Source organism: Trypanosoma cruzi, genomic scaffold, assembly GCF_000209065.1.
Source record: "Trypanosoma cruzi strain CL Brener 1047053516609 genomic scaffold, whole genome shotgun sequence".
NCBI classification, from domain to species: Eukaryota; Euglenozoa; class Kinetoplastea; order Trypanosomatida; family Trypanosomatidae; genus Trypanosoma; species Trypanosoma cruzi.
In genome coordinates, this window is record NW_001849464.1 from 52,222 (window position 1) to 77,847 (window position 25,626).

Here is a 25,626-nt window from a genome sequence, read left to right on the forward strand (position 1 = left end):
AATCACAAGGCGCACGGGAAAGTAGGCGCCGTAGTGGCGCCATATCTTTAGTCGTGTAAAGGCGGTATTCTTCCTCAACGGATGCCTGGGCTGTCCAAAGGTGAAGATGTGCACGAGGTACGCCACCATGAACGGCATGGTCCACCAATTCAGCAGCAGCGCCACCGTGAGCGCAAGGGAAACAGGAATAAGTGTAAAGAACAGAAACGCCGACACCAAAAGCGTTTGGAGGCGGCGCTCGACCGGAACGCAAAAAAAGCGCCGCATTCTGCTCCTCTCGCCCTCATTCCCCGCATCATCGTCGTGGTCAAACGTATGCGCCTCGGGCCTCGGACCCACGTACTCCTCGAGCTGTCGCAGCGCGCAGTCACACGCGAGGATCTTCCCGTCCTGCCGCCTGCGGCCCTCCACGCCGGGGTGCAGGGGCTGAATGCCTGCACCGCCACAGTCAGCGTTGCCAAATATGGAGCTTCTCGACCCACTGCGGCTGCGCAGCCTCTCCGTCTCGCCCGTTGCAAGCCAGTAGGCCTTCCGAAGCTTCGACACCTCCCTCTGCGTGACAGGAAGGCGATCGCGTATCAAACCCTGCAGATGGTCACAGGCGCTAACAATCATGTCAAGTAGCTCGTGCATCTCCTCCGTGGTCGTCGGCTCCACGACATATTCCTCTGCCAGTGGGAATGCTGCCTGACTGTCGTGGTGATCGGCAGCCATTGCGGTGCCCTCGCCAAATTCCATTTCTGTGTTGTATTTACCCACTATTTTGTTTTGCTTTGTGTGTACTTTTGGCAATAAATCATGTTTATGAAGGAGAGAAGAAAATGCGAAAACAACGGATGTTGTGGCGTTATAGCAGTGTACATGTCTCTGTGAGTGCTGGTTCGGCAAGGACAGCACCGCGCTCCTTCATATGAAAGAAATGTAAGTAACTGCTGGCATTGGGGATGGGTGAGGACAACACACGCCATATCAAGCAGTGCGTCACATGTGTACAAGTCTTTCACTTACCCGTCTTCTTTTTTGTTTTTGCTTTCCCACTCTCTTTTTATCCTTTTGCGCTTCCATGTCATCGCCGTCTTTGTTGACGGTGGTGGTGGTGGTGCTGAGGCTACCAGAACTTCCACCACGATCTTTTGCCGTCGCCAAGGTGTTTTTCCATGCATGTCATATATGCGCGCAGCTCCGACTGGCATTGCAGCAGTGCCCGTTTGGCACTTGTTGTGTCGGTTGGGGTTTTCATTAGAGCATTCTGCTCAAAACAGGAGAAAAAGAGGTCTGTCGATGCTGTGCATTCCTTAAGACTGGTAGGGAAGTAAGGCGGCAACCGAGTTACAGGTGTATCCGCACTCGTGGCACTGGCTGTCATTGCCAAGTGAAAAAAAAAAAAAATAATACTAATAATAATAATAATAGCCTGCCTTCTGCTGCTGTTTTCAGCGATGTGTGGGTAATATTTTGTCTTTTCGTGTAGCTTCCTTCTCCTTGTATGGTGTAGGGTATATGTGTGTATTTAAATACACCCTCATATAGCCATATTGCAAAAAAAAAGAAAAAAAAAAAGATAAGGGAAAGAGAGGGAAAGAGAAGTACGGGTACATATATACATACATCCATCATGAGTGCAGAAATCCTCCCTGCGGCTGTTACCCACCAATGGATAGATCCTTGTAAATATCTGTGCATGTACGCCACGGGCACGCCTATCAGGATGCCCGACCACCAAACGCTACTGTGCCGTCTGGTTTGATTGTCACCTTCACCTTGTCGTTTATCTGCACAGAGTCATTGACGCTAACAACGCCATCACACTCCTTGAATGACGCCATTTTGTACATCCCCTTTAAAGAAATCTTCTCGACCGTGTAGTTGTAACTAGACGGCATTACCACCTCTGCCCAGATATCCTTTGCGTCAGGCGAGTCCTCATCGTCAGGAATGATGTGTAGAATGTCAACAGGCATGCCACAGCAAAGAAACTTCTGCTGCACATCTGGCAGAGAGTCGCCAGGAATGTTCACCTCCTTTCCCGCATCTGAGGCGTGCTCTGGGTACACAAAACATGCCATATCGTCATCATCAAACCCACTAAACAGGAGTCGCACCCGCTCCGCCCGCACCTGTGCAAAGTCATGCCCCTGTCCTGCCGTCACTTCCTTCTTGCGCCCCGTACCTACTTCAACAAGTTTTATGTTGAAAGAGGCGGCATTTTGCCCCTTCTGCGAGCGTGTGTTGGCCAGAACTCGATAGTAACGCTTGTCGATCGCAATGATCATGCCGGCACGTGCCTTGTCCGCAAACACCCCACGCTGCGCGCAAAAGAGTGACGTGGAAGATGAAAGGGTTTTGTTGCCGCCAACACCAACGCCGATGCCAAGGCGGAAGGATACGAGGTGCCGCCGCAACATCTTGCAGCTGCACACACAGTCTCTCTCTTTTCCTTCCCACACAATCAGTCCTTTAACCTCCCCTTCTTCTTCTCCTTCCAATTATTTATGTATTCGTTTCCCTCTCAGTGAGAGTGAAAGAGAAAGAAAGAGACTTCTGTCATGCATGACAAACACATGTAGAACAAGAAGGAGCGATGAGAACCCAATACCGCAAAAATTCAAATGGGTTCTCACATCATACAAGACAAGAAGTCAAAAAAGTGTGGTAATGATGTAAAGTACATAAATATGAACTTTTGAAAAGAAGACATCCAAAGGGGGGGTCATCTCGTCCACATCATAATGTGAAGACTTCCTTCTATTCTTCTCTCTCTCTCTCTCTTTCTCTCTTTCTTTTCCCCTCTAACTTTTATTTTATTTTGTTTTATTTTATTTTTTTCTTCGCCAACCTTCTGATAATTCCATATTTCAACTTGTTTCGTAATTTACATCCGATATAAAACCCAACAAACACACATAAGAAGTTGTCATGTCTTTTTGTCTTCTCCCCTTTTTCTTTTTTTCTCCCTTTTTTTTTTTTGTGTGTGTGTGGTTCCACCTTCATGAATTCAACTCCTCAAACACTGGCAACGGCGCCTCATGCGTGACACGTTTTCGTAAAAGTCGCCGCATCGGTCGTGGTCCCTTCCCGCCGTAGTCGCATACATATCCCGCAAAGTCCAGCAAAATGCCTTGCGCTTCAAACACCTTCTTGAAGCGTGTTTTGCTAAGAAAGTACTGTTCTGCCAAAAGGGCAAACTTACGTGGCATGAATTCCCACACCGCATGCTTAATGACACCTTCCACAGGATCGATCAACTGTGCCGGTGTCGTGCAGACCTGCCAGTTGACAAGTCCCTCCTCGACGGTCGTTTTGGCCTGCGAAAAGCGTTTCACCTCAAAGTAATGATCCACATATTGTGCCCGCAGTAGTGTCTGTGGATGGAGCCGAAGTCGCTCATTAAGGGTGACGTTTAGATATGCATGCTCGGCAATTTGGTGGGCACGATAAATAATTTTTTCCGCCTCCGTTCGAAGTTTCCTCACCATCACGGCCGTCACGGCGCGGTCCTCCTCGGGAATCATAGGTTCTTTCACTGAACCATGTAGACAACCATGCATATACATAACGACATGTGTAAGACTATTTCGGTCATCATACACCTTGACGTGGTTGACGCGGAAGGATGAGAAGAGAGGCAAAAGCCACTCCCGATCATAAGGGTACATCGAGAGGTCACTTACATCCAACCCATCCGCGGCATTATGGATCTCAAACAACACCGCGTTATCCGGTATTGGGAAGGCCTCTTCATCTGTCCAGTCAACTCTAGGACGTACCAAAGCAAGAAACGGAAATACGTACCACTCATTTGGAGGCATTTCCCGTATGTATTGAAGTTCATCATGAGGGACCTCCTTAATGGCGTAGTACAACGGCAAAATAGGCGTATCCACCGAAGATTCCGGGTCGTTTGCATGCGTACCGACAATAAGCAGCAATGTTGACACAGTGAAGGCCCACTTTTTTAGACCCTCTGGATCGCCCGTACGAAAGCTGCTATAGATTTCCTGTGCCAGCGAAAACTGGGGTGGTTCACTGATCAAGAATGTACGGGCAATGTCAATAGGCTCCATGGTAAAAAGGCGAACGGCCAACAGGACTGTACCGGGGATATGTGGATACAATGAACCGTAAAGCATATTCAGTACATCCTGAAATATAATAACCGCACCTACTTTTACACCCAGGTTTGTGGCAATCTCACGGTAGAGACCCAGTAACTGGTGTCGTCGTTTGACCGAATGGATGCCACCTTCCACAATCGTCTTCAGTAGCGGTCCAAATGATTCATAATCGCGAAAGGCGGAATTGGCAATATGCCACTGAAGCGCAATAGGGTATGGACAACGTTCATATGTGGATTCCCATATATGATCCACCTCCTCCATGGAAAGTTCCTCCGCCACATGTGCGTCAACGTCTTCTAATCCACTAATTTTGTCCAACTCCGAGATAAGTAACTTGTAATCCTTAATTTCCTCCAACACATGTCTCTTTTTCACCTCCGTGGAAGACACAAATACCTGTTTCAGGATCTTGCCACCCTCAGCATGCTTTACCACGCCACTTATCTTGATTTTAGACGAGTTCTGTGCCAGTTTGTCGGGGGACATCAGTCTCAGAGAGCGTGGAACGACGATCGCGACGAGCTGTTGTGCCTCTACACGATGAACGCATTTGAGCAGCAGCAACTGCTTCCCAGGGCCTTTCCCTTTTTTCGCCCCTTCACCGGACCAGTAGCCACGGAACTGCCGCAACGACTTCGTGGCCTGTATGGGTGAAAATTCAGGCGTAAAGAGGGAGGCCTTGCCGCGAAATCCGGGCAGGTACAGCTGAAGCATGTCCCCCTCAACAATCGGGACGGTGCATCGGAACTGAATGTTGAGGCTCACTTCTACGCGTGGGATGGCAGGTGTGATGACCAATGCTGTGTCCAGCATTTCCGCAGGGCGCATGTCTGTCGATTCAGTGTCGCCCGCCGCCTCTATTCGGCCCGAAGATCCCAAAGTGGCAAATACATCAACAGGCCCCTTCTTTTTACCCTTCGCCATGCCTGTTTACTTCTATCTCCCTCTCCCTCTTTATTTTTATGTTGGTGGTTCCTTCTCTCTCCACTCCCGGACTTCTTTTCGGTTGTTTAGGCGGATGCTTCTTTAATTTCCCTTCCTAACTTCCACGTGCCACTACTCCTTTTCCCCTCCCCTCGTCTGCTTCTCTTCCTGTAGCAGCAGCTGTATGTGCGGCAGCCGTGTGTGTGTGTGTGGGTGGTCAAAGAGGTGGAGGGCGCAAAAGACGCAGAGAGAAAAGATAATAGCGTACAGCGTGAGAGCAAGAGAAAGTGGGTAAAATGAGGAATGAGAAAAAAAGGGAGAGGGGAGGGAACACTCCCTCGTCTGTTCTTCTCTGATAGCAGTACAACGTGAGAGCAGGTACAAGGAGCATCCATCGCTATTCGTAAACACACCCACGCACAGTTTCTCTCTCATACTCACTCTCTCATTCTATCCGTCTCCTTCACTCTCTTTCGCCTCCCACCCCCTTCTATTTGTTTCTTGTCAGGCCGCGTCTTCTCGGTACGTTACAGACGCGTTCACTCGATGGAAGTTTGTGGTAAATGAGCGCAACTTGACCTCACTGCTGCATGGGATGAGGCGTGGGTCACTCAGTTCCCACGTGTTGGACGGCAACTCCGCGTCCATCTCGGTGTACACAAGAAGGTCAAAGACGCAACCCTCCGGCAACAGGGGCAGGTACGCCACAGAGGCGGTGATTTGCCGCATCACCGCCTGAATTTCACGTTGAAGCTCAGCATCCGTCCTTGTCGTGGCAATCATGCCTTTTGTCTCCTCCGCCAAGATGTCAAAAGCCCATCGCTCCACCACCACATTGCTTTCTGCGCCGTCCGCCACTATCATGACCAACTTGCGGACTTTATCGGCAGTCACCCACATGGCTACTTGCTGCAGTAACTCCGCAAGGTAGGCATTCAAGTCGCTATCCGTTGAGATCATCAATGGGATGCCATACCTCTTGACCTGCTCAAAGACCTCCTGTGGGTACACCCCCCGTTGGTACAAGATGCTGTATATCGCAAATCCCAGAAACTCTGTGACCATCGCAACGCTCCCCTTAAAAGTAATGGTTTGAACAGCCTGCGACATCTTTTGCCCCCTCCTCACTCCCTCACTCATTCAGCTCCTCTGCCGGTGTATGATGTATGAACTTTCTCTACTTGTGTCTATATATATATATATATATACGCATATAGGGGGGAGGTAAAGGAGAGTGGGAACGGGTTGCCTGCTAGAAGATTCAAGAAAAAAAAAAATATATGTAAAAAAAGGATACATCGCGCTCGCACTCCAACAACAAAAAAAAAATAAATAAATAAAAAATAAAGAAATACACACATAGTAGGGAATATCAACCACACACACCAAGAAGACGCATGCCCACCCAGCGGCAACATTTATAATCATCCTGTTGAAAATGTTATACAAATTTATTTTATTTGGGGTGAGACACACAAAATGCACATGTGGTGTGGGATATAAAAGTGTGGTTTAAACTACGAGGAAGGAAACACACACAAACACACATACACACATATACACGCACTCACATACCAACCCTTCCATCTTCTTCAGTCAAGACGATCCTTCGCGTGCTTAAGAGCGTTACGAACATACGTCCACCCCAGTACGCTGTGATAAAACCGGCGAGTATCCTTTTGTTTCCAATATTCCTTTGCCTGGGCATAAAACTCCTCGTAGCGTTCCTCCAGGTGGGCAACAAGGAGCCGCAGATTCGCCACGCCTTCCTCCTTTGACAAATCGGTGGAGAAAATTGTCTCGTTGACCGCCATTAACTCCGAAAGAAAGTCCGGCCCAAGAGACGCAATATCCACTGCATCACCCATGAGCTTTCGGTTCTCCTCCACACTACGGCGGTCATCATCGTGCATGAGTGCCTCTTCTTCGGCCGTTGTCAATGGGGCGCCCTTCACCTTCTCCGCGCGGCTCAAGCGCATCAAATACCGGCACCGCAAAAAAGGGTCCCGCAGGGTCTCGTAGGAGGCATTGGCGTAGATGGACTCATCCACATCCGCTACGCCTCCTGCTGCCCCCATTTCCTCCCTCTCCAAAACTGGTGCGGGTGTCGTTTTTGACTGCTCTTGTCCCTCTTCCGCTTCTCTGGCCTGAACGTTGACCTGGTCAGGATGAACGCGCCGCTGCAAGTCGTGGTACGCGCGTTGAACCTCCGCCGCGTCGAGCTCCGGAGTCTGTGGAAGGCCCAGGTAGGCAAAGAAGTTTCCGCGACCCACACCCTGCCGCGCAAGGCGCGTCATGTGCAGGAGGCGAGCATTCGTTCCTGTCGCCATCCCCAGCGCCAGTGCCGCCAGCAACGGCGTGGAAGAAACGAGACGAAATGCCATCCCGCTGCTGCTCGTTGTTTCTTGCCGCTCCTTTTCCACTTTCTTCTCGCCCTTTCTTTCCCGTCCCCACCACCACAAGACAATACTCACAGCCTCCCCACACACACACGGACAAAAAAAAATAAAGGAGGAAAAAAAGGTAATAAAAAAAAAAAAGATCTTCGACGGCGCATTGCATGGATGTTATTCACCGCCAGGAAGTACCGCGCCAGCCTCCTGTCTTCTCGTATCCCCTCCCTGACCCAACAGCAACCGCAAGACGAGCCATACACGCACACAGACACACACACAAAAAAAAAAAAAAAAAATGCAAAGCTATTGGAAAAAATGCATTTTTGTACATTTCAAATAAGTAACAGCCAAAAAAAAAAAAAGAAAACAAACTGTCAGCCATACATCCTTGAAAATAGAGAGGGACATATATATATATATATATATATATATATATGTTGTTCCGTTCATGACACAGTGAAAGGTGATGGTGCACGTCAAGAGGAGGCTGCAGGCGATCGAAAGAACGAGCCTACTTCCTGCACCTCCTGCACCGCGATGCTTTCCAGTGGCACCAAGCGGGCAAGAGCACCCTCCTTGGTCAAGTTCGCCATTTTCATTGCTTTCAAAAGCCGTTCATAGTGCATAAGTGCAATCTGCGTCTTGGCAAACCACTCCCGTGCGGCCTCTCCAGAAGGGCCGTTAACGCCTTTCGATGCGGTTTCCGTGCACTTCCTTTGAAAAAAGGCCAGTCTATTTTCCACAAACGGCAAATAGCGGACAATGTCCAATAGCACATTGCCTAATTTTAAGCTGGATGCCTTAATCGCCGGCGATGACGTGGGGTTCGATACAACGTTTCTTATATCAGTGCTACGTGGTGACGATTTGGACACGCCGCGACTTTCTCCTTTGGCTCGCGACTTTCCAACGGAACGTCGTCCTCGTCGAAAAGAAGGGACAAGGACGCTTTTCTCCTCATCCTTTGGGAAACCGTCCGTACAAATCGATTTGTTTTTGCTCATGTACTCCTCACGAAAAGCCTCTGACACCTGTTCAAGGTCAAGGTCCCAAATTCCGCTATGATCATCAAGCATATTCATTATTTGCACAAACGTTGTTCGTTCGGGCGGTCCAACTTCAATGTTTGTGGCTGTGAGGGCCGCTGGTAACCTCTGCCGTAGTGCGGCCGCAGCGGAGACAAGAAGTGAGGCACTGCCACTTGTCAAGGTTTGTGTACTGTCACTCTGCCGGGATTTATCCTTTTTCGTCTGTTTCTTTGATCGCGGGGGCTCCTGAACCGGCAGAATCTCCCCGGTGCTCGTCATAAAATGCCCCTCAAGAGCACTAAACTCAGTTGGTAGAAAAAGCGACATGGCCATGAGATAAAGATACTCCAGCTGCTCTGCCGAATTCATCGTCGTTGTCAGCCCCTCTATGGATGTGTGTTCCCATGGCTCTGGGATCAAGGCGTCTTTTTGTTGCTGAATTTCACGGATAGAAGTGAATTGCTTCGGATTCACCCCTCTTTCCTCTGCTGGTTGGCGCATGAATTCCGTCACTTGTCCCAATATATTTTTTATACGCCCCAGTCGACGACTTTCAGGCAGGCATAAAACATTTTGCCCAATCCTCATCTCTACATTCTTTGAACGGTCCAGCAGGGCGTCGTACATGACGCTGTAATCACTTTTTCTCACAGTTGGTGAAGGAAGCCGCGGCAGTTCAACAGGTTCATTTTCTAAATTGAAGCTTACAGGATTCGACGTCTTTCTTCCCGTCTGCTCCGTTGCTGGTTGACGCACCGCAATTGAACGACGACGCAGGGAGACGCGGCGCTGCGGGGCAGGTTGTGTATCCGGTAAAGATGTGTTGCTTGACGACTCCACTGCTTTCGTAAGCATTCCCCACTTCTCTGCAGATAACGGCATCCCTCGACGCGAAAGTGCCCACGTTGCGTGAAATGCCTGATGTTTCTCTCGCAGTTCCTGCTGCTCCGCGGCAAGTTTCTGCGTCTTTTTTAGTTGACGTTTACTTTTCAGCTGCTTATCGCGCCATACCTTTTCTTCAAGTAAACGCTCGCACGCGGATGGCTGAAAAATAGCCTGGCGAGGGCTGGCAACAACCTCCCCGACAACGGGCGGCGTATACGTCCGAAGGAACGCCACCAAAAACTTCGTCTTCTCATTCTGCCGCGTCCCACCAGAGGCATTTGACATCCGTTGCTTTGAAAAAGCTGATACCAACGGCTGTTCCATCGCAGAAAGTCCGGAATCCTTTTTGTTCCCTTTGGTGGAGTTCACGTCGTTCCTCTCCTCGTTTCTCTCCCCCGCCGAGAATTGCTCCGTCAGTGTTAGCCGCAACCCTGTCGCCGGTTCCGCGAGTTCCGCAACGCTGCCTGTGGCGTGGTGTCCATGGCCCCTGTGACGACCCGCCCCACCGGCGCCGGAAGCAAAGTACGCGATGGCCTCCTTGCGCTCCTCGTCCCGCACAACGCGACGGTCCAGCACCTCGAGGTGTGGGTGCTCGTGAATCAAAAAGAGGCGGTACCCCTCCTCGTCACATAGGGGGTTCCCACGCAGGTCCAGCTCGCGAAGACATTTGAGGGGCCTCAGTTGAGCGGAGACGGCGTTAAGATTGCTGAGACGATTGTGCGCAAGAAACAACACCTCGAGGTATCGCAGATAGGGTACATCGCCATCCAGTGTCTGCAGACAGTTGTGAGAGGCGTAGAGGCGTCGTAGAAAACGACAGCCCCGTAATGTGCCATGAGGAATGTCAACAAGCGCACTTTCTTCATGAACTCTCGAGTCTGAAAAGACGTCACGAGAATTTCTCGGGGGAATCAGAAAGTCAATTTGTCTTAGCCGGTTATGTCTTATGATAAGTGTGTCTAGATTTTTTAATAACTGCACATTACTGTGGAGCCGCGTGATACCCTTGCGACAGAGCGTCAGCTCTCTCACCGTGTGAAACCGTGAGCGTGGAATCCTCAGTGCACGAATAGGGTCCAGACAGACCTCTTGCTCTTCTGTTGGATCCACATACGGTGGGAACTCCTCCAATTCACTCTCGATGTCGGACGTGCGATCTGCGACCGTTGGTTCTTCTTCTCCAGCTTCTGTTTTCCTCGCCGTCTTCCCTGCTCTGCCGAAGCGTTTGGAGGTACCGCCTTTACCCTTCGGGACGCTCCGAGCAACCCCCTGCAGCGACTTCTTGTAAAATGTGCGCAAGAGGTCAGGATAATGCCTGTTCAGTGATGTGTACATTGCCCTATCACACTTCCCCAGCGTGTCTCTTTTCCCTCCGCACAGTTACAACTGCCGACCTTTGCCCTTCCCTCTCGTACAAACACCTAGGTGACATCCAAAGAGAAGGAGCGATGAAAAAGGGAGAGGAAAAGTGAACGGAACAAGAGACAAAGAGAGAAAGAGAAAAAGAGAGAGAGTGTGTGTGTGATGGTGGTAAGTACAGATGTTCTCTTCTTCTTGATTTCACACACAGACACACAGTTCCTCCATGTAGATAATCGTAATGCAATATGACGCGCACAACGCGGCCCTCGTGCAACACGCACACATAACTTCCAGTCCATCTTTCGCTTTCATCTCCTCCCTTTTCGTGTTCCTGCTTCATGACACCGCTGGTGCTGCTGCACGTGGCACACGTTCCACAGCTGGAAGGTTACGTCCACGCCATGATTTAATGCCCAACTTCGCCTCCTCCACCGTGTCGACAGCCGCCACACAGACCACATCACTCCCACGAATCATCATCACGCCCATAGGCAACTCCTGCATCCTGCCCCCACTGCTGTTATCGTTGCTACTCATGGGTTGGTTTTCTTTTTGCTCCCGTGAGCCACCCGCGTTCTCCCTCGCCTCGTCAAATACGCGCTCCACGCAGGATGTGAGAACAACATTGAGCAGCTGATCGGCGGCATGCAGCACGCCAACAAGGTAGCGACCATCTGTCGTAATGACTGAAACGCGCCGCCGCAGATAATGCGTCAACATGTACCCCTCAACAACACACAACAACAACAACAAAAATAAACTACAAGAGTAAAAGAAATAGAGGAAGATACATGCATACATGCAAACACAGTGTACGTCATTTTGTAAGAAAAAAAAATAATAATAAAGAGAGAAAGCGAGGAAGAGTGGATCCCGCAGCAAAGACCTTCCCCCTCTTCCCCCGTACAAACAGACCGTCATAAACGGGAATAGAAGGCGTAGAAATCATCATTTCATAGACCACTAATCACAAATGAGGAACAAAAATCATCAACCCGTGTGCACCACACATATGCCCCCTTCCTCCTCCTTTTCCCTTCCTCCGAAAAAAAAAAAAAAAAAAAGAAAAAAAGAAAGAATGAGGAAAATACCAAAGAGGCAGAAGGAAGAAAAGAAGGGGATTTGGGGAGTCCTCTGAAGGAACGTGAAGTTAAGTCCATTTAAAGAAAAAAAAAAAAAAAAAGACGATATTCAAAGAGTCAAAAAAACAGACGCACAAACAACAAACAAACAAAAAAAAAAGAAATGAAAGAAACAAAAAAAAGCCAAAATAAAATTTCGGTGTTTGAACTCCACCATTCCCGCCAGAGTCCCCCTTTCATATTAGACCGTCCATGAACCCAAATCTCCCTCTCCCTCTGTCTATTTCTCCCATTTTTCTTTTTCTTTTCGTTGTTGTTTTTGTTGTGCTTCTTTACTTCCCCCCTCCTTCATCCTTTTTGTTTTTGTTTGTTCCCTTTTTTTTTTCTTTTTTTTTTTTTTTGCCTTCCCTGGCATCTTTACGTACGCCTAATCTTTCAAGTAAAGTGTGTGTAGGCATGAATGCACGTATGTATCTTAACGTGTAGACACATACCTCTAACCTCATTTTCTCTCTTTACTCTCCCCAGAGCATTGCTATCTAAATGCCCTTTTCCTCCATCCACCCTCCTTACGTGTTAATTATTTTAGTTATATATATATATATATATATATTTTCATTATGTCATCCTCCTCGTCCTCCTCCCTCTTCATTACTAAAAAACACGACGCAGACTCATGCCGCTTGAGCCATTTCCGCAGTTCCACCACCTCCAGACAGACGCACATACATGTATACATGTATGTATACATGTCCACATATATGTGTGTGTTTTTGCGTGAGGAAACTTATCGTTATATCATGGCGTAATATTGGCTCTTCATTGTATCCGCGCTGCTCGTCTACGTAGGCACAAATACATCATTTCACTTCCCTCCCCTCCTCAACACTACGGAGTCCCATCCTTTCAATTGTTTGCCACCGCCATCTCTCCGTTTTCATTCCTTGGTTTTCCTCCTCCCTTTTCTCTTCATCCTCCACTCACCAGCCCCCTTTTTTTCCTTTTTTCTTCTTAATTCTCCTACTTGCTTGAAATCCAAGCTCCTCCGTTCAGCTGAGGACACGGCGGGCTACGGCAAGAACATCTGACACCTGCGGCTGCGATGCCACTTCCAAATCCTTCGCGTACGGCGTGGGGCAGTCGGCGCACGACACCCGCTCCATAGGAGCGTCGAGGTAGTCAAATGCCTCACTTTCCATGACGACGGCGCATATCTCCGCCCCAATGTTGCAGACGGGGAAGGACTCGTCCACTGTCATGGCGCGGCCCGTCTTCATAATGGACTCGATGATCGTCCGACGGTCAAGCGGGCGGAGAGAGCGCAGGTTGATCACCTCCGCCTCAATCCCCTCCTTCGCGAGTTGATCCGCCGCCTTCAGGCAGAGCTCCACGCCGCGAGAGAAGCCAATCATCGAAATGTGCTGGCCGACCCGCTCCACCTTCGCCTTGCCCCAGGGAATAAGGAAGTCCTCCCCCATCGCCTCATCCGAGACCGAAAAGGACTCACCGTACATGAGCTCATGCTCAAGAACCACAACCGGGTTTTCGTCCCGAATGGCCGTCTTGATCATCCCACGCGCGTCCTCGGAGTTGTACGGCGCGAACACCTTCAGCCCAGGCACGGAGGCATACCACGGCGCGAAGCACTGGCTATGCTGCGCCGCAACACCAGCAGAGGCGCCATTGGGGCCACGGAACACCACCGGACATAACAACTGACCACCGGACATATAATGCCCCTTCGCCGCAGAATTGACAATTTGGTCAATAGCCTGCATCGCAAAGTTCATCGTCATGAATTCGCACACAGGGCGCATGCCACTCATCGCAGCACCGACTGCCATGCCAGTAAAACCGTGTTCCGTGATGGGCATGTCAATAACGCGCGAGGTGCCGTACTTGTCCAAAAGTCCCTTGGTCACCTTATACGCACCTTGGTACTGGCCTACTTCCTCCCCAAGGATAAATACTTTATTGTCACGTTCCATCTCCTCGTCGAGGGCCTTGTTAAGCGCTTCACGGACTGTCAACGTCGTCAACGCACGAGTCGTGATGGCAGCGGAGAAAAGCCTAGAGACAGCAAGACGGCGCATTTTAATTAAAATTTCTCTTGTTAAAAATAAAACCTTTCTTTTCTAGGTAGTGTATGTCTGTGTGTTATTTGATTTAGCACAAGGACGCCTGTAAACAAGTGAGTGGGTTGTGTACGACTCAAAATTACTCGGGAGGCAACAACGAAAGAAACAAACATGAAAGAATTGAAAAATAACCAAAAAAAAAAAAACATCTTCTCACCCCTTTTTAACGACACAAGTCCATAAAAGAAAAAAAAAACAAAAACAAACAAAAGACATCATTTATTTGCTTCTCTCGCTCCTTGCGTTACCGGGACCACTTCGTCCATACGCTTCATCGCCCCAACAGCTCCCCAAATAAGAGAGCACGAGAATCCGCGAACAGGCAAACCGTTCGGTCAGCAATTGGGTCGAGAGGAAGAGAGTCACTTCTACTCCCAAGCACGAAAACAAATAAAGCACAGAACGTCAAAAAGCAATACAAATGGAGAGTTTGCCAGCCCTCCCTTTTCTTCTTTTTTTTTTTTTTCCTTAGTTTATTCCTCTTTTCTTGCATTATTCGTGTGTATGCGTCTAATATCCAACGGCGCCAGGAATTGTGGACGCGTGTGTTTATAACTCTCCATCCCTCTCACATTTACACACACACACACACACACACACACACAAACACGGGAGCTTGAAACACAGAAAAAACAAAACACATGCCTTCATTCTTCCTGATCGCGAGGGCCGTTCCTACGGCGTCCGTGACGATGAGAATGGGAGTTGTCAGAGGAGCGTTGCCTCTTCCGTTTGGATGCGTCCACAGATTTCGACCAGCTTTTCCTGCTAGTGTTGCCACCATTGCCTCCTCCCAAGGCGGCTGTTGAGTTCATCTGCGTCCCTGAAGTGGATGATGATAATGGCACCGGTGTTTCTTGTGCTGTTGGCATTGCGCTTGTGAATAGGTGGTCCACATCAGCTGCTGGTCGTGTCATCTTTTCAAGCAGAGGGCATTCCACTGCCGCCAACAGCTGGACGGGGTGGGTGCCTTCCATGACAACGGACGTTGTACACAATTGCTGCAGTCTCCTTGCCAACGCCGCACGGTATGCCGACTCATAGCGAGCAAGAAGGCCCATAATGCGTCGCATGTGAAACGTGAGTATGTACGCCTTCCAGTCCCCAAGTGGCGTGGCGTGTTCCAAAAAGCGGGTCACAGCACGTGTCGTGTCGGCAATGAGAACACGCAGCAGCATCCCAGCATCCTTCTCCGAGAATGGAAGGACTTTATGGAGCCACTCGTTGCTGTTGTCCTTCTCCTTCGTCTCGGCGGGCGCAGTTCCCTGTTGACGCTGCTGCTTCGTATGCGTGGGATTGCAAGGAAGAAAGCTCAGTTTGTACGGCAGCACAATGTCTTCCGCAACGGCCCCCAAAAAAGCGGATAGTGAAGCACACTCCAGCTTCGTGGCGTGCGTCAGTTTGGTGTTTGCTTGCAACACCACCCGACGCACCACCTCCAAAAGGGCCTGCGGCTCGAATCGTCCCGAGACCGCCATAAGCCATTTTTTTAGGGCCACACCAGCCGCAGCGCCATCCACTACAGAAATACGGGCACGCTGCATGAGTGTCACAACCATCGCTTCAATGTACGGCTTCACTACCGCGATGGGAAGCGGCTTTTCATCGGGCTTCGGCATTGATATTTCCTTCTCCCCCTTGTTGTCATCTGACTTCTCAGCCTTGACGACCGTCGCCTTGCCATTCTCCTCAACCCCATTCTCCGCCTTCATCTCATCCCCCGCCAAAACCTTCTCTTTCACAGCCGGTTGATCCTGTGAGTTTGTCTGCTTCCCCGCGTTACCGTCCCGCTGTCCACGCAGCCGCTTCACATCCCGCAGAATCGCTGCCTCCATTGCAGATTCAACTTTTTCCCGTGAACCTGACTCCTTTTGTTTTCTGGCGTGCTGCTCCAGCGTGGCCCGACGCTCCAGTAACGTCCTTGTCGGAATAACTTTCATGTAGCCGCGATTACAAATCCGCAGGAGCGTCATCGCCGAGACTCCCGCACGTGCATCAATATCTTCAAGCTCCACGTTGCAGAACCAGTCGTGCCAGGCTTGCGGCAATTCCGTTTCCCCTTCCGACACACCACCCGCTTCTGCGTCTCCGTCCCCCAGCGTACAGCCGCCACGAAGGAGAAATGCCATTGGCAACGGTGCCGTTCTCTCCCCTGCTCTGTGACTGCCACCGTTTTGCCTTTTGTTGCCGGAAGTCGCTGTGGGGTTCGATGCGGCGGGGCTTTTTGCACAGAGTTGCTTGACAATGGCACGCTGAATCTCATGTCGCCTGGTAGCATCCCAGTAAGTGACAGTGCTGCACAGCCGCAAGATACCGAAAAAAAAAGATGACATCGCGTCTGCCGTCACTGTGTCCGTCACGGGGGGGAAATCGGCGTCACCACGCACGCGCGCCAACACAAAAATTCCAATATGAACGATCATGTCGACAAAACTATCCCGCACCGCCACCCGGTCCTCTTCTTTCAGTTTCCTTTCCACAATGGGAGAATTCTTTGAAAGCACGTCCACCACTGGTGGCATGAGAAGGTCGTGAAAAAAGTGTAACGCGTCGTTCTTTGCATTCAGCGCAAGACGTAGTGGCTGGCGACAGTAATATCCGCGCGGCAGCTCCTGAAAGTACGCCACCTCTGCCGAAAGCGGGTAGCGCAGGGCACAACCCAGATGCTCTTGATCACTGGAGGTGCTGTAATCCACACCAATCGCCCGTAGCGGCGGAAGAAAAAAGGCAGTAAGGCCATGGCGCCCATGCTTTACAATCTGCTCGTGCAGGTATGAAATCATGGGCCTGCCTGGCGCAAAGAAGCGACGAGCGGCGTTGCGAACGTGATGAAGCGCGTTGACGTCAAAGAGAGGCATATCGTGACATATGAATGCTAAAAACATGAGCCACTCGCTCGCCGCCACGCCTTTTTCCTGCGCAAAGCCCGTCGTGAAGACCTTATCCATTGCGGCTGCCAAAAATCGATCCAGAATGAGTGACACGGCATCGGCATCCGAGTCGTGGCCCGTCAGATCCCCACAAAGACTCTCCAATGCCTGCTCTATAGCCCGAAAGACGGAAAAAAACTTCGGGAAAAATGTCCTCGCCACGGCATTCTCCTGCAACGGCTCTTCCATAAACGCCATGGAACGCGCATCACTGGCACTTCCCTTATCGGTGATCACGGGCTCACAGTCACATAACGCCGCCACGTTGTTGCCGGGACACAAGAAAGTTAACAGGTGCCGCAGCGTGGCTATCGGACGCTGCACTAACAACACACGCAGTACGCGAGTACTGAGACTGCTTGGGAAACCTGTTTTGTCCAGTGCACATGACAAGACGTGACTTATCTTCATGTTACATGCCTCTGCAAGCGTCCAGTGACCTGTTAAGGCAGCTGCGGGTGGCACATCATCGCCCTTTTCATAGGAAGTCAAGAAGGATTTAAGTGCTATATGCTGTCTCACCTCAGCATCTGCGTCGCCGTTGGTCTGCAATGTGTCCTTAGTCGTCACGTAAAAGACGCGTGCGATGATATCTACGAAAATCAGTATCCACGGCGAAGTCTCATCCGACTGAGCCAAGAGCCGGAGAACACGCTCCACCTGCCCCTTCAGTTGCCGGATCCACTCAACCGCTTCTGGGGTTGCGGCAGTGTCACTGCATTCTTTGTTATTTCCCTCTGGACATTTCCCTACCTCATTTTCCTCCTTTCGACTATTATCCTGCCGCGGTGCGAGTGCGTGAAGAAAGTCGCAGCAAACGGGAAGCCACCTACCAATCATCTGCACCACTCGTCTTGCCTTAGCGGAGGTTGCCACCACAACATGGGCATGGGACGTGTCCCTCATCGATGCGGCCTCCGCGGGGGTTGAAGGAGACGCCAACATCCTCAGCACCCGAACCGCGTTCGTGACAAGTGTGCGGGCCTCACCCTGTCGCTCGTGCGCTGCCACCTCTGCATTGGGTGACTCCACTACCGCTGTGCACACACGCAGCACCTCCTCTTCCAGCCTTTGCATTTCCGCAATAAAGGCTTCCCACGCATGCTGCACGAGTCGTGGCAACAATTTTTCCTGCTCAATAGGTGTCATGCCCCAAGTGTCCCTCACAAACATCCACACCACGTCCCTCATCGTGCCGCCAGTTGCCTCCTCTGCCTCCTCACCGTTCCATTTGGCCGCATGTGTGTAAACAATACCGTCAAGAAAAATGTCTAAAAGCGATTCTGAGAGCAAACCGCCGTGCGCCTCCTTGTTGGAAGCCCAAAGGGCGGCCCACTCACCAAATACGGCGTGGAGCAGCATCTCGTGGGAGGTTCGGCGGAGCGAAGACGTGTCTGGCTCAACCACGGTACCGCCTCCACGCACCGTCTCGTCCTGCGCCCTCGCTTGCCGCCCCTGTTGCGAGGCCAGTAACGCATCCAGCAGCTGATCTCGGAGAACAGCAAGTTCTTCGTGCCACGGCGCTATTCGTGCGTCATCTATCTCCGCAACACTCCCTTCGATCGTGTCACTGCCGTTCTTTGTCGCCACTGCTTCCAACATCTTCCGAGCTTTCGCCCTAATCGTGTCTATAGACGCAGAAATATCGATCGCTGCCATGGAGGATCCTGTCAGGATCGCCTCCTCCTCCTCTGAAAGCCGCCGATGCGACCACCAGAAGTCATGCGAAGTGTCCTCATCCTCATGCCGTGCCATTTAACCACCCACACCTCTCGATCACTCCTCCTTTCAGGAGAGACAAAGAGACAGTCACACACTCACCAAAAAGCAACCAAAAAAAAAAAAAAAAAAGAACGCAAATATATATATATATATATATATGTATATATATATATATTTCCTTTGGGATTTGTTGGACCTGCGCTCTGGATCTCCCGTCAATTCCCTTCATTCCACGTTTCATAACGGCAGCCCCCCCCCCCAAAAAAAAAAGAAAGGAATCCCAAGTATTGCACACCCACCCAAATACAAAACGGAAGACAGCGGTGACGGTAAACGTAAGCAACAACTACATAACATGACCTTTCAAAACATCACACATCCATCCATATATATATATATATATATATATATATGTATGCCGTGCTGTATCTCCCTACCAGCAGTCATTTCCTGCTCATATGGTTATACGGTTAAATGCAAATAAAAAAATAATTATCCTCAATACGGCGATTTAATAGAAAACAGATCTATGACGCATACACACACACACGCACACACAGAGAGAGAGAGACTCTCGCAGACAACGAACAAAAACACCCACCATTGTTTGCTTTTACAAATTCCTTTTATTTTCGTCCCCCTCTTTCTCTCTTTTTTTCCTTTCTTTTTTTTTTTTTTTCTCCATTTGGGATTTCCCTAGAAACAGAAATGAGAAGCAGCGGCAAAAGAATCAATAAAGCAACACACACACACACAACCAACTTCAAGGTGGCTTTTCCGTCTTTCGTTGTAGCGCCAAAGAGCGACGCACGTAAAACGAATGATCTGTAATCCCCTGCTGCCGTACCTCAAAGTACTGCGGATACTTCTCAAAGTAATGGAAGGCCCTCAGAGACGGCTTTCCCATGCATTTTACCCGCACCTCCTCCGGTATATTGAGGTCTGTAAAAGCAGACCACTCATTTGGGATGTACTGCAGGACGGTGTTAATTCGCTTCTGCCTCTCTGCAACGGGGTCGTGCTGCAAGATTCTTTCATTAATTCCCTTCCCATCTTTGGATTGGGCCGATGACGAGGAGACCGCCGCAACCACGGGAGGTTCCTCAAAAACCATTCGCCGCGCAGTAGGCGGCACCAAATGTGGCGGAGCGCAGTAAATAATCTTATTCTTCACATTGCCCTGCTGATACAACGCAAAATGCTCTGGGTAGCGCATAAGCAACTGCTCCAGCGGCTCTTTGTTCTTTACCAGCGTCTTCCGGCTTGTAGGGGACAGGGCGCGAAAGAGTGAGCCGATCGGCACGGGGCGGCTTAGCACAACTTGAACCTCCTCCAACAATCTTTCCATCGCCTCCTGATGCGACACCGTCGCGGAAGCTGCCGGTGCGTCAGACGACCCCGATGTCGACGCGCCCTTCTCCGTTGATTCACCGTCGCCACTCGACGTGGCGTGAAGTCGACGTTGCGTGACGACGGCGCCGCTCACGTGGTAGACAAACGGCAGTGACCATATCCCCCGCACGCACGCCGTGACGCCGCGGGTGGTGGTGCCTCCTCTGCCAGCGTGCGTCAATAACTGTGGCACCGCCTTCCACCTCAATGCCCCGCGACCCACCACAAACATCCCCATGTGTATCAATTACAATGTAATATACCACCCTACACTCTCTCCCTCGCTCGTTGATTCACACTACGTCATACGCAACACGCCGAGTAAAAAAGAAGGAAAGAAGACAAGGCAAAAAGGCTTACCGGAAGCACAGTAACCAGGGGAGAGAAAAAATAAATCGCACATACGGGCACACCTCCAGCAGTGAGTAGTGGCGCTTCCGAGTGTCAGACAAAATTAAAAGGGCATTAATGTGACGTAGCATGACTTCATTGAGCGCAAAAAGGAGAGGGAAAGGGAAGAGTGGGATGCCACCTCCCCACCTTCTTCAAAAACGCCTATGCATCACGCCTCCTCTCGCTCAACCAAACACACACACACACCGACAGGCAATTTTCATAAAAATTTGATTCTCCTCAACCTTCTCGTTAGGGAATCAACTCCCTTCCTCTGCTTCTACTTAAAAAATACCCCCCTACAAAACATTCTCTCTGTTCCTCGCGTTCCACCTCCCGTCTCCGCAAAACGCCTCGCTACCATTCCGCCAAACAATAAAAAAATACACGTACACACACACACACAAGCAGAATTAGAAAAACAACAACCACAAAAATAAAAAGTTCCCCCTCAAAAATAAATAAATAAATAAATAAATAAATAATAATAAATCAAATTGGTGGCGGTATTTGTGGTGTGTGCGGGATCTACAGCTGCACTTCATGCCTCTTGATTCGCCTGGTGCCTTCTATCACTTCTGATTTGACTGCAGGGAACAAAAATGTGCAAAGGGTGGCAACGATTAGTCCGCACGCATTCGCCTCCCAAATGACTCCGCACTCGGCCACCGTCCATCAGTCAACAAGAACCGCTGGCACGAAAGCACATACGGACAACGGGGCGGAAGAGAAGCGCGGAAAGGCCTGAAGCGCTCCCATTTCCTTTTCTTTTTCTTCTTCCCCGCACCTCGATTTAACTTCATCTCCCCACAGTATGCTTTCCCCTTCCCAAAATGTTTCTTCATAGGACACATGCATGCCAAGAAAAAAACTCAGCGACGCCCCTGCGTGCCAAAGCTACGACTCTCACCGCCTATCCTGCCGCCATTTCCGCGTCCCCTAAAACCCCCACGACCGCCACCGTCAAATCCACCTCTTCCACCGCCGCCGCCGCCACCGCCACCGCCACCGCCACCGCCACCGCCACCGCCACCGCCACCGCCACCGCCATCACCGCGATTATTACGGTTCCCACCACCTCCCCGATTGCCGCCGCCACCGCCGCCACGATTACCGCCGCGTCCGCCACGTTTTCCGCTAGCAGCAGGACTGTTTATCCCCAACATTTCCTGCATCGTTTCTCTTTGCTTCTCGCGCGCAACAAGTTTCTGCATCGCCAAAGGAGTAGCTGCGGCGTACAAAACACCATCCGCAGGATTTGTTTTCACCACAAAAAGTTGCTTGCGTTGCTCCAGGAAGTTTTTGAGACCATCGTACTTCTCTGCAATCGCTTCCTGCACATCAGGTGAGAGCTGCGCGTGGAGACTCTTCACTGAAATGGCACCATTCTGCGGAATGTGTTTGACAATATTCTTGAGAATGTGTGAGTCATCCCGCATCACGATCCGCGTGAAGTCGCTAAGCTCACCATCGCCTGTTTTGTTGATAACCGTGCGTCGTGCCGCTCCGCCTTTGCTTTGAGCAGCTCCACCTCCACTTCCGCCTCCGCCTCCGCCTCCTCTGTCCCTGCCTTCATTTCCGCCCCCACCACCACCCCGTTGCCCACGGGCAGGGCGACCACCGCCGAAGCCTCCCTGCGCACGAACGGAGACATGAAGCGTCATCGGCCTGCTTGCAAGAGAGGTGCCAGTGCCAGACCGCAACCCGGTCGCACTCTTAATCGCCATGGCGAAAAGGCCACTCACGCCATACGTTGGGGGTTGCAGGATTCGTCGCATATGCACCTCTCCTTCTTTCCAAACCGGGAGAATTCAAGCAATTCGTACACCCAAGCAAGGCAAAATAAAAATAAAAATAAATAAAATAAATCAAATGTGTTGTTTTAAGATGTTTATCTGCTCTTCGCCTTAAATTCCTCTGGAAGTATATCCAAACAAATATCTGTATTCACGTGTTTAAGTGTATCCCTCTCTCTCTGTCTCTCTTGGTCCAATTTTATGTAAAAAAGGTTTCGTTGCCAGGTCTACACCAGCCACCAAATAAAACGGATGCCGGCTACTCCCTCTCTTCACGGCCAAATATCTTTTTTTTGTTGTTGTTTTCTCCTTTATTTGTTGTTCTTGTTTTTTTTTTTTTTCTCTCTTTTCTCTCTCTCTCTGTTCCTCTTTTTTCTTTATGTTTATATATCTTCCTTCACGCTATTCACTTCTTCCTGTCGTGTTGTTTCTTGACAATTTCCCTTTTCACTCACACAACACACAACTTATTTTGCCTGTTCGTTTCCCTTTTCGCTTTGGGTACCTTCTTGGTGCCGTGCTGCTCGCAACAGGCGTGAGGAGGGGAGGGGAAGCCAAAAAGAAAAAAGAAAAAAAAAAAGAAAAAGAGAAGTAGTACAGTGTGCGGATCCGTCCATCCATGTCCTTCCCGCAGGGTTAGGGGTGGGGAAAAGCCCATGCACGCAGGGACAGGAGGAAGCAGAGTACCCGCAGCAGAAGAAGGACACGCACCAACAGCAGCAACAACAGAAAAAAAAAAAAAAAAAAAAAAGAAGTGGAAATCACATGCTCCTCAAGACTTTACGCTTAATTGCCTCCCGTTTATAGCGTTCCGAGACGGGGTAAGCCTCAATTCGCCCCTTGGCACCATCAATTTCACCCTCAATAAAAATCAGCGTTTCCAGCGGATACGCAATAATCTCCGCAATTATAGTGCCGTCTTCATTCCGTGTAACCGTGGTACCGCCGATGGGCTCCACACTGCTCCCTTCATAAAAGGTATAGAACACATGGAACTCGTACTCTTTGGTGTCGTTGTAGAAGCCCCACTTCCCTTCGTCCATCTTTAGACGGAACAAAAGACCGTTTTCCTTTTCTAAACATCTTAATGATTCTCCGGATTCCTACTCCGGTGGGTCCCTTCTGCTTGAAGATGATGTCATCCCGTTCTGAGTAGACAGAGTAGCCGCAGCCCATTCCTTCCCCCCCCCCCCCCCAAGTCCTTAACACCTTTTTTTTCTTTCTTTCTTCTTTGTGATTCTTCCTAATTTGGTTTCTTTGCAGGAATAATACGTTAATGTTTCATTGTTTTTTTTTTTTTTTGTTGTTGTTGTTTGTTTCTTCCCGTATTCCTCGTTGACCCTCGTGTTACTTCAGTTGTGTTGTGTTCCTCTTGGCAGGTGAAAGAAGTAAAGCGATAAGAAGAGAAAAAGATAAAAAGACATTTAGGATCAACAGGGGCATGACATTTTCTTCGATTCCTTCGGTGCCCAGAGATTCTTCAATGAACACCATCTTTCTCCTCTCTCTCGCTCTTTCCCTGTCTGTCATTCTTGCCCTTCGTTGCCGTCTTCTGTGAGCCAATCTGAATGTATGCGTGCGTGCATGCGTCTTGTCCTCGCTCTTTTTGGTTCGGGTTGTCGTGAACTCCCCACTCACCGCCCCCCGGTCTGATTTCCCCCCCCCCCCCCCCACACACACAGACAACGACGTCAGAGGGGAGGGCGACACTACAGCCGCTCCACCTTCACCACCTCGACGACGCCATCGGTCTCGCGCTGACGCAACACGAAGACCGCGACGCCAAAGTTCTCCAACTCCCACCCCACACTCTCCACCAACGTGTTAAGCTTTGCAACGTCATCGGGTTGGCGCGAAAGGAACAGGGCGCGAAATGCGTCAGGATCCACGCCGAGTGCTTGCTGCAGCCAGTTGTGGCCCAGATCCACCACGAGCTCTGCCTCTCCTGTCGGCACATCGCTGTTGACATCAGCTGGGGGAGTTGACAGTAGGACAAGAAGCGAAAAACGTTTGGATGCCTCCGGAGAACGCGCAGAGACTTCTCTAATCGTCAATTCCGATGTCACTTCTCTGATTACTGCAACTGTCCTAAAGGGGGCGGTGGGCGGATGATGTGATTGCCACGCAGAAAGAGATTGGGGCTGTGAGGCGGAAAGAGAGAAAGAGAGTGGGGGTGGTTGATTCACGGCATTCGCACCATGTAGGGAGGCCATAGTGTTGGAATGGCTTGGAGCAGCGGGTGCTGCTGCATTTTCTTCTGCTCCTCCTTCCTGCAGCCGCTGCTGTGGTAGTGGTGGTAACGACGCGGAATTATGTTCCACGTTGGTGCGTGCCCCGTTGTGAATTTGCACCGGCGCAACCCTGGAAGGCACCTCCGCAGGCTGCTGGATTCGCCTCTTGGGTCTCCCGGACATCTCCTCGAGCATTGCCTTTGCATGCCGCTCCCAGAATTCCTGTAGCTCCAGCACAAACCCACCCATCATCACCGTCTGCTGTGATTTCAAGATGAGCACACCGTGGCGTATTTGCAGCGGGGCATAAAGTCGCAGTTTGGTACCCCACGCCACCCCTCCTCGCAATGCGTCACATCCTTTGCGGCAGTCCTCAACCGCAATCACCCTCGTGAAGCCGTCGGTAAGGGTTAGCCGAAGCAAACGCTGACGACGTCCACGTCGCTGCGACGCGGGCTCGTCACTTTCCATAGAACGCAGCACTTCATCCACTGAAATCTGCCGCGCCTCGTCTCCCACCGCCGTGGGGAGTTCCGTCTCATTGTCCTGCACCGCCGCTGTTTCGGGTGGTGCCATGGCCCTTAATCGCTGCGCCATCGGAAGAGAAACGTCCTCCACAGCATTCACCTGCAGGATAATCGACGCAGCTTCGCCCGCTGTTGCCGTCGGGGGTAACTGAAAGTCGTCCGGCAGGAGACCCGCTCCCCCTGGGAGCCGCGGCAACACCGGACAAATGGCCGGTGGTTCCAGCGACGCCAAGTACTCCAAATTGGCACGGAGAAACGCATCGCCCTGCAGCTCGCCAGCCACCGTCCCCATTGCATGCGTGAGGACGTGCCACCACTACCGCAATCCCTACACAGACCCACCCCTTCCCCCCTCCAGAAAAAAAAAACAACAACAACAAAAGAAACTCCCCCATCGCGAAGTTGTCAAGGGGACGTGTTGGATGGGAGGAAAGAGCAGACATTGAGAGAGCAGCCGGCCAATTCACACACACAAACACAACTCCGCCACACTCCTCCCCTTCCATTTCCCTTTTTCATGCACACATTCAAAAGAGAGGAACGTCTTTGCTCAGCAAATCCTTTTTCCCCATAAGCACGAAAATAAATAAATAAATAAAATAAATAAAGAGAAAAAAGAAAAATGGGGTTATGGTAACAACAGGAAAAAAAAAAAAAAAAAGAAGAAACAAACAAACAAACAACAACAACAACAACAAAATG

General features: G+C 50.4%; 13 protein-coding genes and 1 pseudogene across 13 annotated transcripts, besides 35 other annotated features; all 14 read right to left on the reverse strand.

Moving 5' to 3' along the window:
* On the reverse strand, window positions 1-738 carry Tc00.1047053510091.7 (diacylglycerol acyltransferase, putative; the record flags this gene model as incomplete). The annotated part of the gene is made up of 1 exon (XM_806559.1): window positions 1-738. A coding segment is annotated over one exon (738 nt), but the record flags the coding sequence as incomplete, so codon positions are not given.
* Window positions 1-25,626: a sequence feature (heterozygous, Esmeraldo-like haplotype).
* Window positions 1,109-1,366, reverse strand: Tc00.1047053510091.14 (hypothetical protein, conserved; the record flags this gene model as incomplete). The annotated part of the gene is made up of 1 exon (XM_806558.1): window positions 1,109-1,366. One exon carries the CDS (start codon window positions 1,364-1,366, stop codon window positions 1,109-1,111), a length of 258 nt encoding a protein of 85 aa, XP_811651.1.
* Window positions 1,388-1,412: a microsatellite.
* Window positions 1,540-1,587: a sequence feature (A-rich).
* On the reverse strand, window positions 1,704-2,405 carry Tc00.1047053510091.20 (hypothetical protein, conserved; the record flags this gene model as incomplete). The annotated part of the gene is made up of 1 exon (XM_806547.1): window positions 1,704-2,405. One exon carries the CDS (start codon window positions 2,403-2,405, stop codon window positions 1,704-1,706), a length of 702 nt encoding a protein of 233 aa, XP_811640.1.
* Window positions 2,753-2,791: a sequence feature (CT-rich).
* Window positions 2,795-2,823: a microsatellite.
* Window positions 2,920-2,967: a sequence feature (T-rich).
* Tc00.1047053510091.30 (hypothetical protein, conserved) lies at window positions 2,988-5,042 on the reverse strand (the record flags this gene model as incomplete). Its single annotated transcript, XM_806548.1, has 1 exon — window positions 2,988-5,042. The coding sequence occupies one exon, from the start codon at window positions 5,040-5,042 to the stop codon at window positions 2,988-2,990; it is 2,055 nt and encodes a 684-aa protein (XP_811641.1).
* On the reverse strand, window positions 5,547-6,152 carry Tc00.1047053510091.40 (rev7, putative; the record flags this gene model as incomplete). Its single annotated transcript, XM_806549.1, has 1 exon — window positions 5,547-6,152. The coding sequence occupies one exon, from the start codon at window positions 6,150-6,152 to the stop codon at window positions 5,547-5,549; it is 606 nt and encodes a 201-aa protein (XP_811642.1).
* Window positions 6,231-6,258: a microsatellite.
* Window positions 6,365-6,396: a microsatellite.
* Window positions 6,574-6,617: a microsatellite.
* Window positions 6,635-7,426, reverse strand: Tc00.1047053510091.50 (hypothetical protein, conserved; the record flags this gene model as incomplete). Its single annotated transcript, XM_806550.1, has 1 exon — window positions 6,635-7,426. One exon carries the CDS (start codon window positions 7,424-7,426, stop codon window positions 6,635-6,637), a length of 792 nt encoding a protein of 263 aa, XP_811643.1.
* Window positions 7,540-7,584: a sequence feature (A-rich).
* Window positions 7,845-7,874: a microsatellite.
* Window positions 7,915-10,686, reverse strand: Tc00.1047053510091.60 (hypothetical protein, conserved; the record flags this gene model as incomplete). The annotated part of the gene is made up of 1 exon (XM_806551.1): window positions 7,915-10,686. The coding sequence occupies one exon, from the start codon at window positions 10,684-10,686 to the stop codon at window positions 7,915-7,917; it is 2,772 nt and encodes a 923-aa protein (XP_811644.1).
* Window positions 10,832-10,865: a microsatellite.
* Window positions 11,050-11,433, reverse strand: Tc00.1047053510091.70 (U6 snRNA-associated Sm-like protein LSm8, putative; the record flags this gene model as incomplete). The annotated part of the gene is made up of 1 exon (XM_806552.1): window positions 11,050-11,433. One exon carries the CDS (start codon window positions 11,431-11,433, stop codon window positions 11,050-11,052), a length of 384 nt encoding a protein of 127 aa, XP_811645.1.
* Window positions 11,759-11,792: a microsatellite.
* Window positions 11,876-11,989: a sequence feature (A-rich).
* Window positions 12,150-12,196: a microsatellite.
* Window positions 12,386-12,408: a microsatellite.
* Window positions 12,508-12,558: a microsatellite.
* Window positions 12,521-12,566: a microsatellite.
* On the reverse strand, window positions 12,845-13,888 carry Tc00.1047053510091.80 (pyruvate dehydrogenase E1 beta subunit, putative; the record flags this gene model as incomplete). The annotated part of the gene is made up of 1 exon (XM_806553.1): window positions 12,845-13,888. The coding sequence occupies one exon, from the start codon at window positions 13,886-13,888 to the stop codon at window positions 12,845-12,847; it is 1,044 nt and encodes a 347-aa protein (XP_811646.1).
* Window positions 14,374-14,422: a sequence feature (T-rich).
* Window positions 14,510-14,543: a microsatellite.
* Window positions 14,581-18,618, reverse strand: Tc00.1047053510091.90 (hypothetical protein, conserved; the record flags this gene model as incomplete). Its single annotated transcript, XM_806554.1, has 1 exon — window positions 14,581-18,618. One exon carries the CDS (start codon window positions 18,616-18,618, stop codon window positions 14,581-14,583), a length of 4,038 nt encoding a protein of 1,345 aa, XP_811647.1.
* Window positions 18,723-18,760: a microsatellite.
* Window positions 18,971-19,002: a microsatellite.
* Window positions 19,118-19,144: a microsatellite.
* Window positions 19,229-19,264: a sequence feature (T-rich).
* On the reverse strand, window positions 19,349-20,215 carry Tc00.1047053510091.100 (hypothetical protein, conserved; the record flags this gene model as incomplete). Its single annotated transcript, XM_806555.1, has 1 exon — window positions 19,349-20,215. The coding sequence occupies one exon, from the start codon at window positions 20,213-20,215 to the stop codon at window positions 19,349-19,351; it is 867 nt and encodes a 288-aa protein (XP_811648.1).
* Window positions 20,826-20,855: a microsatellite.
* Window positions 21,243-22,148, reverse strand: Tc00.1047053510091.110 (hypothetical protein, conserved; the record flags this gene model as incomplete). Its single annotated transcript, XM_806556.1, has 1 exon — window positions 21,243-22,148. The coding sequence occupies one exon, from the start codon at window positions 22,146-22,148 to the stop codon at window positions 21,243-21,245; it is 906 nt and encodes a 301-aa protein (XP_811649.1).
* Window positions 21,349-21,427: a microsatellite.
* Window positions 21,442-21,499: a microsatellite.
* Window positions 21,896-21,967: a sequence feature (C-rich).
* Window positions 22,210-22,229: a microsatellite.
* Window positions 22,454-22,545: a sequence feature (T-rich).
* Window positions 22,723-22,757: a microsatellite.
* Window positions 22,896-22,920: a microsatellite.
* Window positions 22,928-23,344, reverse strand: Tc00.1047053510091.119 (annotated as a pseudogene).
* On the reverse strand, window positions 23,876-25,216 carry Tc00.1047053510091.130 (hypothetical protein, conserved; the record flags this gene model as incomplete). The annotated part of the gene is made up of 1 exon (XM_806557.1): window positions 23,876-25,216. The coding sequence occupies one exon, from the start codon at window positions 25,214-25,216 to the stop codon at window positions 23,876-23,878; it is 1,341 nt and encodes a 446-aa protein (XP_811650.1).
* Window positions 25,505-25,532: a microsatellite.
* Window positions 25,569-25,604: a microsatellite.
* Window positions 25,603-25,622: a microsatellite.